This window comes from Somniosus microcephalus, chromosome 4 (genome assembly GCF_052327205.1).
Source record: "Somniosus microcephalus isolate GS21.2 chromosome 4, FLI_Smic_1.0, whole genome shotgun sequence".
NCBI classification, from domain to species: domain Eukaryota; kingdom Metazoa; phylum Chordata; class Chondrichthyes; order Squaliformes; family Somniosidae; genus Somniosus; species Somniosus microcephalus.
The window spans coordinates 301298610-301315791 of NC_140990.1; the positions used below are offsets into that span (position 1 = coordinate 301298610).

General features: G+C 43.5%; 1 protein-coding gene across 2 annotated transcripts in view; it reads right to left on the bottom strand.

Annotated features, from left to right (window-relative positions):
- The window catches only part of zeb2b (zinc finger E-box binding homeobox 2b), a 124424-nt gene extending 114755 nt beyond the window's left edge, over nucleotides 1-9669 (bottom strand). Inside the window, exons 1-2 of one of the 2 annotated variants that reach the window (XR_015078209.1) lie at nucleotides 8943-9669; nucleotides 6592-6739 (exon numbers count right to left, since the gene is read on the bottom strand). Coding sequence is in view for 1 of the 2 variants with exons in the window: in XM_085986658.1 (XP_085842784.1) it covers nucleotides 6592-6664 (73 nt within the window). In the remaining variant the exon portion in view is untranslated. The remainder of the gene's footprint in view (nucleotides 1-6591; nucleotides 6740-8942) is intronic. The other variant, XM_085986658.1, reaches the window with a different exon arrangement.
- Between the last annotated feature and the right edge of the window lie 7513 nt (nucleotides 9670-17182).

A 17182-nucleotide genomic window follows, 5' to 3' on the forward strand; every position in this document is an offset into this window, starting at 1 on the left:
TTTGCTCCTTTCCGATTCCTGTTTATCTTTGCCTTGCCCGCTGGCAAGTCACTTTGCCCTGTTGTGAGCTTCCTCACACCGCACTACATGCTGTTCTTGTGACCCTCCTCCAAGGGGACAGGTAAGTGACCTGGTCCAAGGTCTCTGCACCTGGCACTTGGAACAAGCCACTGGGAGATGTGCAAGGGCGGCGGAGCCTGTCTAACCCTCCCGACTGCTTAAAGTCGATTACATATCCCGGGGAACCTCTCCCATTCGCCCATCACCAGCTCCTGGGACAATCCGCCTCAGATCAGAACAGACTGAATGATCTCCCACTCCATGGCGCGGTGACCCTTAACCAGCACACTGCTCCACTGAGGTCGGAGCCAGACTAACTTTAGTTTCATAATCTATTGATTTCAAATGTCCACTGAAAATGTATTAACACCCCCAGCAATCCCTGCAGGAACCGCGCGATGCTTTTAATGGAGCTGTTCACTTTCAACTCCTTTCATGTCTTTGTAATCTGATTTTAAAGAGGAGAGGGGCAGTTCAGCGGAGTGGTATATCACCTTAGAGGGAAGTTGATCTGTATCATCCAATCATCAGACGCTGTGGCAAGGGAGCTCGCAGTTTACCACCGGCTCTAACAACATAGCAAACACCTTTCGTGTTCGCACTTTTCTCGTGCCCTTACTTTTTCACACTGCCAAGCTGCTCCAGCACTGACACATACTCATTTAACTCGCTAAGTTCCACAAATAAAAGTTCACAAATGACATTTTATTTCAAGAGTAAAAAAAAACTGGGGGTTTGTCCCCCCCCCCCCTCTGGTGGGTTCTATGGGCGTTGGTGCCAAGATTGTCAGCTCACAAGCCCCGACAAAGCGTCCCCAAAGGGTTAAATCGCTTGTAAGCGCCTCTGCAGAGGTCCGACATCACGTACGCCTGGTAAAGAATTATCCCAGCACCCCGCCTCGCACACAAAGCTTTTTTTTGCAATCAGCTTGCTACTTCCAAACCCCCAACCCACCACCCACCCACCGCCCAAGTGTCCTAAGGTGTTGGCTGAAGTAAATCTGGTGAACTCCGCCCGCAGCCGGTGGAGAGGGTGGAGGGAGAAGAGAGAAACAGGAAAGAAGGGGTAATATAAGATGTAGTTCTTCCCCCTACCCCACCCCAGAGTTCTCAAACCCTTCCAAACACAAATCAGATATACCCTCGACACTTCTGTTACGTTCAAACCATACGCCGCCCTCTGAAACTATTTCAAAACTAAAACGAACATTTTGGAAATGGTTTCAGCCCTTTTAGACAGACACCCAGCTAAATAATGCGTGACGGACAGTTCCCTGGAAGTCGTGGTTTGTTTTTAAGCAGAGTAATTTAATTCTGTCCTACCCCTGGTTTGGAAAATAACATTCTTGTAAATTTCACCCAAGTCCAGCCCAGCCCACTAATTGTTGCTAATTGTCCTTATTGTCTCGGCCCGAAACCTATGGTTGGCTGCCTGTGAATTTCGTGAAGGTTAATTTCGAACGGAAAAGGACGCACTTTTTTTTAAGATTCGAAGATAAAGGTGGTCACTGAACTACAGCTGTCAACTTCACTGACTAAGTGGCTGTAAAATACCTTGAACTTCGTGACATGGCAGGGCTAGCTACAGCGGAATGTCGTGTTAGCTCGATTTGTGTTAGCTGAATTATTATTTTTAATTTTTTTTAAAAAAAGATCTAAAATTTATTTGAGCTGTTGAAACCAAACTGAAACTAAAATAGAAATCGGAAGAATATTCCTTTCATGCCTGGGGAAGTAAAAAAAAATCTAGATTCTGTATTATTGCTGAACTGTGTGGTGCTGTACGGTACAACAACAACAACAACAATGTTGTACAGCAAACGTTTTCAGGATGTACACCTGACCTCAGACACGGCAGACTCGGGAGTAGAATGTGATCCTCTTTAGACAGTTCTGCTCAAGTGTTGCAGCGAGTGGCCACGAATAGTACAGGCATGCCATCCTGAAACATTATCTGTCTGTCAAACAGGCCAAGGCTACATGGACAGGGGAGAGTGCTCGCCATGTAAGGCTGTAACCAGGGGAAGCCCAGTTAGCTTTCACAAACACCTAAGCTATTTTCCTCGACACCAAACCCTCCCCTCCTTTCTCTCTCTCTTTCTCTCTCTCTCCCTCTCTCTCTCTCTCTTTCCCTCTCACTCTTCTTTTCATCTTGTTCTTGATGCCGAATGCAAATTTAGCCTGCTGGCGGTGAAAGGGCTGAATTGTGATTAAGAAGAAGAAGCTCTTTCTTTGTTCGCCCCTCAGGGGATGTTTACTGGGAGAGACACGGCGGATCAGATATGAAAGGCATTCAGGTCACCATTGATGTGAGTGAAAGTGAAATCATACCTAAGGCATTCAAAAGACCGCAGTGTCAGAGTTCAGCTAACGGTGCCTCTGCTGTGCATATTTTCCCGTTAGGAAGAACTCTCAGACAACAAAATAAATAACACTTCTCACAACAACATGCATATGCACACTTCTTTTACATTTCAAAGTTGTTTTTAAATACATGTTAAACATTACACTTTCTGCTAGCCTTCCATATGATTGATTCATATATTACTAAATATATATTTCTTATTTTGTTTTAAAAATCCTGTTTAGTTTTTCAACTGATCCTGCATGCATCTGCTCAAACATCAGCAATTAAGTGTCGGAAGATCTTTATTAATTATGTTACACGCTTAAAGCAAAGAATCCTTTTTTTTCAACAGTAATGCCACACCAGCCAGCTGATTCAATCCCTCTCCCCACCCCCTCCCCACAATTTTTTTTTAAACAGGCTAAAGAAGCCGACTAAAAGCCCATCAGAAAAGGTGTCTGTTTTAGACGCACAGACAATTGCACCCTTGTGGGATTGCGGAGTGAATAGTACAGTGGACACCCTAGCACTATTGACGTTATAAACATTAGTCCTGACAATCAATTGTCTGTGATCACTGCAAACCCGCTCTCTCTCTCTCTCTCTCTGTGCTTTGATGACAGGCGCAAAATAGTATGTACCTTGGGAAGCCGCTTTCTTGGAAATGATACAAGGAGCGAAAAACATATATATACACAAGCTTTAAAGAAAAAATCCAGAAAGCTTTATCTTCTTCCTCCTTTCGTGAAAGTGCACCTACAATGCCAGGACTAATGACAACGGGCTAAAATGTTTGAACTGGAAGAATCTGCCTTTGTTAAGTCTTGAAAGCAATGTTGCTATAAATGAATTACTGCCTGTCTTTTTACCTTCAGCATGAATGCAGACAAAACTCTGCTCGCAGCATCTGGTCCTTTACCCTTAACCCATTCCTCCAATGTACCTTTATTGACAATGATCAATATATCCTAACAGAAGGGAAAGATCCTTTACTAATGTGTTTACTGCCGATGATGGATAGCTACTGGTCTGAGGTAAGTAGAGGGGGCGGGGGAATAAATCTTCACAATCCTAATGAGTGATTTTTACTACCTGAAAAAAAATAAGCTGGACGGTTGCTTGTTATTATACCCACTTTGCACTTTTATTATACATAATTTAAAATTTAATATATATTATCAAAGCCAATCCCCTCACATTTGCTCACCAGGCTAGCTGCAAATGGCAACCAAGTGTAGCTTTTACAGTTAGCTGTTACTTGCAACACCTGGTGAAAGTATTGCAACAGTGTTTGAGCGCTGCTGGTAAAGGTTTATAAGGCTCCACGAGTGATGTTTATTTTCCTGTTGTCTGCAAAGACTTCTTTTTCTTCTCTCTCACCCTCTCTCTCTTTCTCGTGTTATTTTCGATGTTAAGTTTTTTTTGTTGTTGAAGCTGGGCGGACTCACGAACCTGAACTGAGACATACACTGGGTCAGTCGACCATGATGATAGGCTCACTGTTTAACGTCGCTCAACAGAAACAGCAGTGTCGGCCCACAACAGTTAATCCCATGATAGTTTTATTTTTTTCTCTCTCCTTCAAAAGCAAGAAAGCGCTCGACAGATATTTAACAGTTAGATTGCACCGGATTCGGTAGATTAAAAAAAAATGCACTTGCTTTACTAAATGAGGTTTCCCAAATCCGCACTCCTCGCGCAACACAAGCCTACTTCAAAAACAATATCCAAACTTTTGTTCGAAGCATTTCTCGAGATGCAAGTTCATTTCCTTTCTCCGACACAGATACCGATCAACTTTAGCAGTTTTAAAGCTTTCGTAGAAGTGACTGTGGAGTGATCAGATCGACTGATGGGACACCAACATTAAATAAATAAAATGACCATAAGCTTATGTGGGTGGTGAAACAGGCAACCCCACTTAATCATTAAACATTGCGGGCACTAGTTCTGCAATGGACAAAGGGCAGAACGTTAGCATTGACATGAACAGGACCTGTGTGTGTTGGGGTGGTGGGATGAGTGTGGGGGGTGGTGAGGGTGTGTGTGTGTGTGGGGGGGGGGGGGGGAACTATAACAACATCTTAGTGCAAAGGGTTAACCAAAACAACAACAAAAAAGACACTTTTTTCACTGAGCAAACAGACCCCGAACAGCGGTAACGCGGTTACCAATTGCGAAATTGCTACATGCACATCAATTTCACTTGCTAAAAAGAAGTTTGATTTCTTTTGATCTAACTGGAAATCAAAGTTACCCAAAGTATAAATTATTAAGTAAGCGCAGGTCTCCCGGGTCCTGAAACAAACCAGTTAAAGTAAAAGTGTTTCAAAGTTACAGATGAGTCAGTAATCATCTGACTTGGGTTGTGACTGAAACTGACACTGCCTTTTGTTCGATTTTTTTTCTCTCTTGGCATTTTTCACTCCCCTCCTGCCCGATCACATACAGTTACTCGCAGTCCAGCATCTCCCCCCACCTCCCCCCTTCTTTTTTTTCCTGCAATATATATCGCCCTGATAACATCTTCAAATGCTGCTATCAGCGGATGCACAAGCAAGGAGCTGACATCTTTTCCATGACTCCAGGAGGGGAGGCGGGGGGGGGGGGGGGGGGGAGAGAGAAGATTAAAAAAAACCTTCTCGTGCAGTCAGTTATGATAAATGCAGACGATTCCCCCGGGGAAAGGCATTTGGATGTGTGCATGACACGGGAGAAAATGTAAAGCGCTTTTACCTGCAGCCCCCAACTACCGATCACAACAGAAAGCAGGGAGGGATGTGGATTAAAGTGTAAAATAAACCCACCATATCTTTAGAATAACCCGAAAACAAGGCACTCAAGACAACTTGAAGTCACGTTAGAGATCCAGCCATTGATTTTCAAGGCAAGTTGGTTTCGAAAGGATCCCTACCTTATTTGCCTTTTCCTATCATTGCTCTCTAATCTCGTGTTCCCATGTTTCGTGAACTAACACACACACGTACACACAAATAGGGGAAGAAGATTTAAATAAAAACCCACTCTGGTTAATCTCTTAACACTAGCAACGTGCGTTTGGAATACTTGGAAAGGAAGAGGAAAAAGAAAAGGAATCAGCCTCAAGCATTGATACAACAAAAAAAGGAGAAAATCAATAACTTTAATATGCTAAAGGAGGAAAAGGCAGACTGCGTGCAGGGGGCAAGGTAACATTCACACACACACACACCCCGTCTCCTCGTCCAGTCGCTATGGACTGTACTTTAAATAGAAACTCGCGATTCCTCTCCCCCCCCCCCTTTTTCTGCTATTGTCACGGACACTTTATTTATCGATGGAGCCAAACATATCAAGCAAGGGGGCGGGGGGGGGGGGGGGTGGTGGGGGTGGAGGGGCAACGACACACAAGATGAAATGAATGTTACACAAAATGTCGAGCTGGCGGCACAACATTTGAGCCTGTGCGAGGTGAAAGCATAAACGCAGCGACAGAGCCTGATCCCGAATCACACACACAAGCTTGAAATATTGTGAGGGGCGACAAACACACAGACTACACACACACACACACAATCTAGGTACCAAGAGAAACGTTTTATTCTGATTCCGTTATCACCCCTTCCCTCCCTTTCCCCGCATCACACATCAACACAACAAATTATAAAGAAACAACAGACAGAGAGAGAGAGAGAGAGAGCTGCTCCTTTCAAAAACAGTCGGATCGCCTTTTGTTTCCTTATTTGTGGTCTAGAAATTCTTTTTAAAAAGTTACAGTGATCCTTGAAAGGAGAGAGAGAGAGAAAACGGATCGGGCGGAAAGTATTAAAACATTTAACAAATATATATAAGGTGTGTCCCGTTAGACTCAAGTGCTGCCAAAGTCTGACACGTCGTTTTTTATATATCGAAAGAGTTCAGATAAATAAACCATCGCTTGGAAAGCAAACAAAAGAGGGACATAACGGTTTTCTCCTGTAGGCAAATCAAGGTATTGGAGAGAGAGAGAGGGAGAGGGGACGGGAGTAACTTTCACACAACATACATCTCGCACTTTCACTGGGGGAGGGGGGCTTTCTCGTTTCCAGTCAATCAACATTACACACACACACACTCACACACACACAAAAAGGACCCGCTGCTAATAATCTGAGGCTAACTTTGTGCGGGAGACGATGGCAGCAAAGGAAAGGTGCTCTCTCCTACCGTTTTTCCTCCTGGGGTTGGCTTGTTTTCGCCTCTTACACCTGGGGCCATCCGCCATGATCTGCTGCTTCATTGATAAGAGTCTGATCAGATTCCAGGACTCGGCATCGGCTCGTCCCCCCGGCTCTTTTCACGACGCTTTACGGTCCTTCGGAGAGAGAGAGAGAGAGAAAAATAGAGGGAGCGTTTTACAAAAAACACACACGCCAACAATGTGTTTTACGGTACTCATTTAAATACTGCCCGCGAAATAAAGCACATCCCGGCCACCAGCACAGTCGGCGGACTTGGGCTCCAGCGATAGCAGAAGCCGGCACCTCTCCCAGCCCTCGGAGCCCTCAACGCACATCGCAACTCTCAGCACTGACTTTATCCCCAAATGTTCCAAACTGGGGCCATTGCACGGTAGCGGAAAGCCTGCGACTGTCCAGGCACATAAAGGCGGCTGAAATCCGCTTTTATATTATATATATGTTTTTTTTTAAATGCGATTGTTAGAAAGAAGCATGACTATTTTTTGAAGAGGGTTTTTTTGTTGTTGTTGTTGTTGCACTTTACTCTTTTGTTTGAGAGAGGGAGAGGCAGGGAGGGAAACAAGCGCGATCGCTGACTTACGAGATGGGAGAGGTGGACACACAAAAAAAATATGCACTGACGATCGATGGGGTCGTTGTGTGTGTGAGAACCGGCATCGTGCTGGTTTCCAGGACTTCAGAAATGTTTGATTTTTATTCCCCCTGACTGTAGGAAACGTGTAATCGTTAAACTACATCAGCATCTGCAACTGGGGTGATGAAAGACAAAGTAACGGTGCCGGCTGAGATCAGACTCTATGTCAATCTATGCATTTCCGGCCGTATTGGAATGTGCACGTTTACCTGCATTTATTTACTTTTTGCAACCAACACCCCCCACCTCCTCCCCTCCTCCCCCGCGCCCCCAGCAAATATTACCAATCCTCGTTCCACGCACACACACACACACAGCCCAAAGCATCAAACACCCGCGATGATTAAAGGTGATTCCGGCTCATGTGGGCAAAGTGTAACTATAACATGACATGCATCTGGTAATTTCCCCCAAATTTTACAGATGTTCCTTTTTTATATATATTTAAAACACACACACAAATTGATTTACGCCCTGCGAATGATGGCAACCGATGGCTGGAAACGTATGATTTTAAAACCTGCTTTGTTGTGAATTCAAACTGAAACGAAACTGACAAATGGGGGGAATCCAGGCACTGCTCTATAAAAAGGTTCGCATCAGATAAACCAGCAGCGCACAGAAACTATGTTTAATGGCTGATATTTATTCCAGTACATTGTATATATGAAAGTCCGACCACACTCCACACAAGCAAAAAAAAACCCACAGCAACAAAGACTTTAGGATCACTCAAAAAATGGCTAGTCCGACTTATCTTATGTAATAAAGTCACATAAGCGACCAAGCGTGTCATAGTGAAAAATGCCATCAGTGTGCCACACATAACAACTGCACTTTCTTTTTTACTTACTCGGGTGAAGGGAAGAAAAAAATAAACAATTGCGACTACCTCCTACACAATGAATCACACTTTTAACACCACCCGCTCCCCTGAATTCTGATCAGAACTGACTTTAGTAATAATTCGCCTTCAACACCAACCCAACTTTCACTTCTGTCATTACAATTGATTTCTGTTACCCCCCCTCCTCCCCCCCACAACCCCCGAAGTTTGCTAGGGTTTTTTTTTTAACGCGGAGAGCAAGGCAAAAAGAAAGTAGAAACACCGCATAGTTCAAAAAGGGATTCAAAGTTTTGGTAACACGTCCATTCACAGCAATAGGGGGATCCGGACTGTTTCAGTTTGTTGTAAATTACAACAACAAAAAACAGTGGCTTCCCATAAATCCTCTACAATAAGAAATATTCTGTCGCTCTTTTAAATCCCTCGAAAATTCCGTCTTTAAATAAATGAGAGCCACAGTGAGGAGGGGAAACGCATCGAGAGAGTCAGTCGCACCGTCGCAGCAGGTAACGGTCCACTTGAATAATCCATTCCTCACTAAAATAACAAAAGCCAACAAACGAGAAACACACGCGAGCTGGACAAGAGAGAATTGCCATTTTCCTAAAGGATTCCCACCAGCTGACGGACTTGCTTTATTTTTCTTCACCAACACCTTTTTTTTTTACACCTGGATGTCAGGTACTTTAACAAAGTTTTGCCCCCAAAATGCAAACAGCATTAAGAGGTGGAACGGATGAAATTCACAAAAAGTTTATTTCCTCGCGCGTATTTACAAATACCTGCACACACAATCTATCTATGCATATTATAGATATATAAATGTATAAAATACCTGCTCTGTCCTGGCTGTGTTGTTTAGTAAGACTGGTAGGAGATCGGCAGCGTGGAGATGAAGGAGCATGAAGAGCAAGACGAGGTTTTTTTTTAAAAAGGGGGAGAGAAAAAAACCTTTAAAGACTTGAGGAAGGACCGTTATTCCTGCTGTGCAGGTTAGAACTGATCGCTCCGTTGTCTCCCACACCAGGAAACACAACCTGTGGACGGACTGACGTGTTCCGCTTGTTGGAATGACATTTTTCTATAAAGAGAGTCCCTGAAGTGCGGCCCCAGAAACGCACGCCACCTATCTTCGTGGTAAGGGATAATTGAAGATCCGTAAACGTGATCATCGGTAGAAGTGACGTTTTCAAACATTTTTCTCCCTCTCTCTCTGTCCAGTACGAATCTGGATTAAATTACCTTTACAGTCGCGGCCATCATCAGAGGAAGGGGAAGGGTGGCGGGGAATGGAAATGCAGATGCCCCTCTCCCTCGTTCGACCTAAGAGTGAAATTGCACCATTCTTACATGGCTAGCTGTATCTGAAAGTACAGATCACACAGCCCCGTGCCACTCAGTGACTTCAACAACAACAACAAAACTCCAGCCCTTTTCAACTCTTGCTCGCTCAGACAGGCAGTGGGACAGACGGATGCATCGCTATGTAACCAGCCTCCCAGATGCGGCTGCCGATCGGATCGGATCGGATCTTCCCCTGGCTTTGCCAGTGATGTTACTTAAATGACATGTTTTATTTCACAGAAAGTTGGCGGCTCGCGTCTCATTTTTGCTTTCCACCAGCCCAATAGTCTGAATCTTCTCATCCCGAACTGAAATTTCGACATTGATACCCCCCCCCCACCCCCGCCGTTGTAAAATGTGTCTCAGCTGAACGTTTCGCAATAACTCGAAACTTTCACCATATTCAGAAACTTTGATCTTGTTTTGTTTTAGTGATTTCAAAACACACGAGCATCGTGTTCTTTTACGCCTTATTAAAACATGCCCCAGGACCCTTAGTCTATTCCCTCCCAGTGTCTGACTGGTAACCTACCTTTAACTAAAGAGCTCGCCCTTAAACATCAACCGCTAATGATTATTTAAACTACTGCCTTAACCTCTAACCCTAAGTAACTGATCTAATAAAAAAAGGAGGGGGCAATTCTCCGGAGTGAATCGCACTGGCGGCTAAAGGGTTAACGCGCTCTGTTGACGAAGTTCTCCTGAAACAGGAAACAAACCATTACCTGGCTTTAACATAACGATTGGGATTCGTGAGGTTGGAAGGATTTTAAAGCGATTATATTTGAGTTTGTGGCGTGTGGTTCTGAAATGCCTTATGTGTGTATGTGCTTATACACCGCGCCAGTGTGTCTATGTGAGGTTTCCCCCTTTTTTCTCTCTCACTAGTTGTACATTTCCAAATATCTGCTTCTCGCTTGTTTCACATCGATACCAAAAGCTCAGCCTCCGCGGTGCAACCATTGGCTCCGTGACAGTCCCCAAGCTGCCCTGCCTTGACATGTCGCTAACTCCTGTTTGGTTCATTAAGTTTTCAATCACCAGACATTGGGTAATAATAAATCCGATTGATCATTTATCGGAGCCAGTCATTTTGTTTTTGCAGGAATAGGCGGGGCCCAGAGGTTTTTGGGGATGCGCAACTTCTGAGGTGTTGTGGGTTTTTGTGTAACGAAATGTAAAAGTGGGTTCCCTGGAGATCTTGAAAAAGTCCTGATTCCCGAGATGTTTTTTCTTTTTATTCCTGTAATTATTCCAACATTGCTGGTTAAAGGTAGCAGGATCTGGTTGGCTACGTCGATCGGGCGTGTGAAATGTTTGAACAAAATGACCTGGTGCATGGGGATTCTGCCGAAATGTAAACCAAGTCTCTGGACTTTCAAAGCAAAAATCTCCTCCAGTCCTGTCCGGGGGAACTTCAGTGTTCACTGCCAGAGTTTATCCAGTGCCAAGGCCAGAAGTCAATCAGCTGTCTTTTAATACAGAACTTTTCTAAATCATTTTTTTTCCTGCTGCAACATAACATGATAAAAAGAATACCCGGGATGGGCATAAAATGGTGAAAATGGAGTCAAGCACTTAAGAGCCTTAGTCACACACCAGGTCCAAGTGATTCTAATGCTGCTTTCAGGAGCTGCTTCTTTTCACTTATAGATAGAATAAATTTGGTCTGCGTGTAACTCTTTAAAATGAATTTTCCCTTTGATGCATACTGTAAACTCATTCGTTTTTTGGGAGAGTGGTGGGGGGGAGAAAGATCGTATTGTATGAAGGCTGCATTCCTGGGAAAGACTAGTTTACTTCAGTGAGTAGGACTGGGCTTTCAAATGATAAATTGTGCAAGAGTCGGTAAGTGCAATGGCAAACTGTGGGTGTAATCCCATGAGTAGAGAGCAGACTGGTTCTCCCTTGAGCATAATTACAATAGGATGGCTTTCAGTTACTTTTTAAAGAAGGACTCTTATCATCAGCCCCTCGTTTAAAAATCAAATGATTAAAGAGGCTAATGATTCACTTGAAAACAATTTTTTTCAGGCTAACTCTGTTGATGTATTTTGCATTATTTTTTGTTTAAATGGTGGACCGATGACCTAATCGGGGAAACTCTCTCAGAGAAGTTTATTGAGTCTAACAGTATGAAGGACTTGATTTAACATCAGCAAAGGTACAGTCATCAAATGGTATTTCAGCAATGTTGTAAAATAAGAAAGACTTGCATTTATATAGCGCTTTTCATGACCACCGGATGTCCCAAAGCGCTTTACAGCCAATGAAGTGCTTTTTGAAGTGTAGTTACTGTTGTAATGTAGGAAACGCGGCAGCCAATTTGCGCACAGCAAGTTCCCACAAACAGCAATGGTGATAATGACCAGATAATTTGTTTTAGTGATGTTGATTGAGGGGTAACTATTGGCCAGGACACCAGGGATAACTCCCCTGCTCTTCTTCAAAATAGTGCCATGGGATCTTTTACAGCCACCTGAGAGCAGACAGGGCCTGGGTTTAATTTACATATATCTTTGCAAGTATTAAGCAGCCATTCTCAATGGCTCAACAAGTCTACCCAGTTAATAGCTGAGCCATAAAGATCAGGAAGGTCCCATGTTTGATCAGTGCTGATTTAAAAAATTTCGGCCAGGGTGGCAGTAGGGGCTGTTGTAATTGAGAACGGGAAATTGGCCAGAGTTCGTACTATCCAGCATCCCCTGCATGAAGTGGGCATGTGTAGTCATCAGGTGCGGGCAGGATTTGGGTTGGCTGTAATGCTTCTTATGATCAAATGGCCCCTGACACTGTCAAGACACAGATAGGAATAATGGCCACTTCAGGGAGGCACTGGAGGGCCTGTGTGGAACTGTTCCCAGCAAGGAATCAACACCTTTAGAAGAGCAGAAACATTGTTGGAGAATACTGGTGAGAAAAGAGGATTAAAACAACAAAACAAGCACGCTGAAGTTAACTTAAAAAAAAAGCTTATTATTGATTTTTTAATGATACTGATTCTTTTAATGATTATTATTGAAATATTTGTAAAGTATGTATGCCAGATTTTAAAAGTAATGGTAAAAAGACGGTAAGAGTAAAATTAGAAAATAATTTGGTGTTGCATGACCTTTTGCTTTCATATGTGTGTCATTAATCACGTTTATTTTGAGTCATTCACTTCTAAAAGAAATACTGATGGTGATGCTTCCATTCATAGGAACTCACAAAAGTACAACACAGGAAAAGACTGCACTTCATCTGACTAGTCCCAAAAAACAAATGCTTCTTAACCACCCACTCCCTCAAATATCTATCCAATTCTCCCTTAAATATTCCCACACTATCTTCCACAATCCATTCCACATGTTCAATGCTCATTGTGTAAAGTAATTCAATCTAAACTATCTGTGCACCTTCCCTCTTCTAAACTTGAGTGCACTTTTTCTGGTTCTAGCGTTTGTGGCAATCTCAAACATAATATTAAGGTTCAAATTAATTATCCTTTTAAGAATCTTGAATACTTGAATAATATCTCCTCTGAGCCTTCTGTTCTTCAGAATAAGAAGTCCCAGGGCCTTCCACTTCTCCTTATAACTCAGATGTCATAGCTGGGCAACAATTTGGTTGTCCTTTTCACCATTGCCTCCAATTCCTGGATAGCACACAGTAACCAGAATTGTACACAATACTCTAGGTGAGGCCGTACCAGTACAGATTCATTGTCTCCTCCTGGGATATATGTTCTATCTCTCTGGATATATTGGTTAGGTTTAATTACTGCTCCCGCACAGTGGACTGTTGGTTTCAGTGAGCTATTGCCCAGTTTCCTCAGATCCCTTTCCAATATGGTGTCCTGTGGCATTGAGCGATGCAGTTTACATTGCCACTTTTTAAATTTATCTTGCATCTGTCCACTTATCAGCTCATCTTCCTAACGTATTGAGGCTCTCTCTTTCAGTCTGTGTTAGGTTTTAGAATGGTATGACTTTGCGCATCATGCGGTTTGTGACTGGGATAAACACCTTCAACAGATCTTTCTACCTAAATCCCAGGGAGCCAGCGGTAAACTTGAGGTAGGGAGCCAGTTTGGAATCCAGCTAAAACATCTGTTGACTGCAGCAGCCTCAGCAAGTTTGGGCATAAATCAAAGGCGAGTGTCTCACCTCCTGACTCCCCAAAGGTTTTCCACCATCTACAAGGCATGAGTAAGGAGTGTGATGGAATCCTCTCCACTTGCCTGGATGAGTGCAGCTCCAACAACACTCAAGAAGCTCGACACCATCCAGAACAAAGCAGCCCGCTTGATTGGCACCCCATCCAGTACCGTGGCTGCAGTGTGTATCCTCTACAAGATGCACTGCAGCAACTCACCAAGGCTTCGGCAGCATGTTCCAAACCCACGACAAGGGCAGCAGGCGCATGGGAACACCACCACCTCCAAGTACCCCTCCAAGTCACACACCATCCTGACTTAGAAGTATATCGCCGATCCTTCATCGTCGCTGGGTCAAAATCCTGGAACTCCCTACCTAACAGCACTGTGGGAGTACCTTCACCACACGGACTGCAGCGGTTCAAGAAGGCGGCTCACCGCCACCTTCTCAAGGGCAACTAGGGATGGGCAATAAATGCTGGCCTTGCCAGCGACGCCCAGATCCCATGAACGAATAAATAAAAAAGTAAAGCGTGATCCCTTACGGGTGAAGCCACTATCTACTTCCGGTGATGAGTTCTGATCGAAATAAAATCAATGACTAGTCCTAATTGGGATTATTCCATGCTGTAAAATCAACTTAGGCCAAGCTGAAGGAATTTTGCTTTGCGTGGGCTATCCCTTTAAGAAGCCTGTATTATCCTGCACCAGTTTTCTGGCGATTGCCTATTTTACATACATGCAGCAGATTATTGTAAACAGTGTAATACAATCCGTTAGGCACTTCGCTGTATTTGCAACAAATTCACCAAAACAATCTGTGCGGATATGTTGAAAATGCGTGCTCTCCAGATCAGCAGCTGGAGGGGATAATGTAAGAGAGTTCTTTTTACAAAAAATATTAACATAGATTTGACTCAGTATCACAAAAATAAATTATTGCTGTCACTGAAAGCAAAGTATGTTAGCAGCTTCACATTTTTTCAATCTTAGGGATCCCAGTTGCGATCAAAAAAACAAACAGAATGCTTATCCCTACTGAAAGCACTGGCGTTGCATTTAAAAGCTGTTCTTGGGCCGATCTGGGTCAACATAAGATTGGAGCCAGTTCATTCAGACAGGAAGGGGTCATGAGGCAGGCAGAGGTCTACAAAATAGAGGTGAGGAACAGTAGCATTTGGGAAGCTCTTTGTTGATCTCTCTCCGTGTCACTCAGTTTTTGAAGGCAAATCTACAGCAAGTTAATTAGTCCCAGCTTCTTAGCAACAGTTTCCCACTCCCTCAAACCTCCCAAGATGATGTGGGCAGCTGTAATTTATGTGAGATTAGATATTTCAGTGAATATTTGCTTGAATGCAGAACTGGTTAATTCAAGAGACAAATGTTTTATGACCTTGCCTCTTTTTATGCCTCAGATCTAAATAAATATATATAAAAATCAAAAACTTACTTGCTATTGTCATTTTGTAAAGACTTGTAAATAAATAAAGCCCGTAGCAATACTATTGCCAAAATGCACAACATTGATTGAATCTATAAAAATGCACCCCCCTTCCAGCTCCCACCACCACACGTTTATCCCCTTCTCTCCCTTGCTTTCCTGAAGGAGTTCACTCATGCTGGATACAGTTCTATGAACATCAGCAGCACTCTGGTACCACACACAAGTGGCCGTTCTTCATATATGAGTCTGGACTGTGAGTCTATTCAGTTGTGGAGAACATCACAGCCAAACCTGCTGGCGTCCTCTCTAGAGACTTTCAGCAAAGGGCACTAGAAAGCAATTAGGATAAGGAAACTTGTTTAATGTTTTCCTCCCTAGGCCAGGGATACTGAGAAGGCATGTGGCATCCCCACAATGACCCCAGCTAAAGGTCTGCTTACTCGGCACAGAGCAGGGATCAAACCTGGGCTCTTCCTGGTCTGTATTACTTTGTGTCATATTGTTGACTTTCCGGCTGCATTGAGGGCAACCCAATATTCCAAAGAGGGCCTCAAAAAGGTGTTAGGCACCTTATTTACATATGCAAAAGGCCTAACGTCTGTTTCAGGCCTATTTTTTGTTGTTGCCTATACCAATATGGCGGGTGGTGCACTTCCAGCTTGTAATGAGCATATGCTTCCTGCCCGCCATATTAGAGGCTTGGGTGCCTGTTTCATGCCCGTAAAACAGGCGCAGTGTCATTGAATTTCTAGGCCCCAATCTTTGATGAGCCACAGTTTCCTCCAGTTAAATATTGGGAAGTCCAAAGTTATTGTCTTTGGCACTCGCCACAAACTCCATACACTTGCCACTAATTCCAACACCTGGCCACCGTCTCAGGTTGAAGAGCACTGTTTGCAACCTTGACATCCTATTTGGTCCCCAGCTAAGTGTCCAACCCCATATCCTTTCCATCACAAAGACTGCCTTCTTCCACCTCCTTAGCATCATCTGCTACTGCCCCAGCCTCTGTCCATCTGGTTCTGAAACCCATATCTAAGCTTACACCACCTCTATATTCCACTATTCCAATGTTTTCCTGGCCGGCCGGCCCTCTTCCACCCTCCAAAACTCCGCTGCCCATATCCTATCCTGCACCAAGTCCCGCTTACCCATCACCCCTATCCGTGCTGATATACATTAGCTCCTGGCCCCCCAAAACCTCAAATTTAAAATTCTCACCCTTGTGTTTGAATCCCTTCATGGCCTCCTATCTCCATGTCTCTGTAACCTCCACTAGTCTTACAGTCCCCAGAATGCTCTGCTCCTCTGACTCCAAGCTCTTGTGCATACCCCCTTCCCTTCAACCCACTATTGGTGACTGTGGCTTCAGCTCTCCAGACCTTAAACCTCTTCACCTTCTCACCTTCCTCTCCTCCTTTAAGACCCTCCTTAAAACTCACCTCTTTGCTCAAGCTCAAGCTTTTGGTCACCCCTTCTAGTATCTCTTTTTTTGGCTTGGCATCCATTTTGTCTAATTACTTCTGTAAAGCAGCTTGGGAAATTTTTCTACTTTAAAGGTGCTATATAAACGTGAGTTGTTTATTTTAACAGCAGCATTAAACTGTTTATTTGAAATAAGTTAACATTTTTGTTAAAATAATATAACGGAATTTCATACAAACATGTTAAGGGTTCACATACTAATATTCACACTGCATAATTTTAAGGCCCATGTGATGTATTTATTGACTGAACTGTGGAGGAGGGAAGAGAGCAGAAATGGACTTTTAATGACTTTGTTCCGGGATTATGGATTTTATTTGCAAAGAGACATGTTTATATTAAAACACCAGAACATCACTGTATCTGAAGCTCAGAAAGTTCAGATCTTGGTAATCTGACCAACATAACTGCTGGTAGAGACATTCATCTAGCTTGACAATATAAGTGAATCCAGATTAAAATGCTTTGCTCTGCTTCAGCAGCATACCTGAACTCTGCTAAACGTAACCCAGGATGATCTCAGATTGTGAGGCAACTTGTAGTTTGAATATAGTTCACAACAATCTTCACAACACCTTCCCCTGAAACCAAAAAGTGACAAGAGCATTTTATCTGATAATGCAGATAGCCAATCTCATGCAGTGCGACGACTTCAGACAAACTC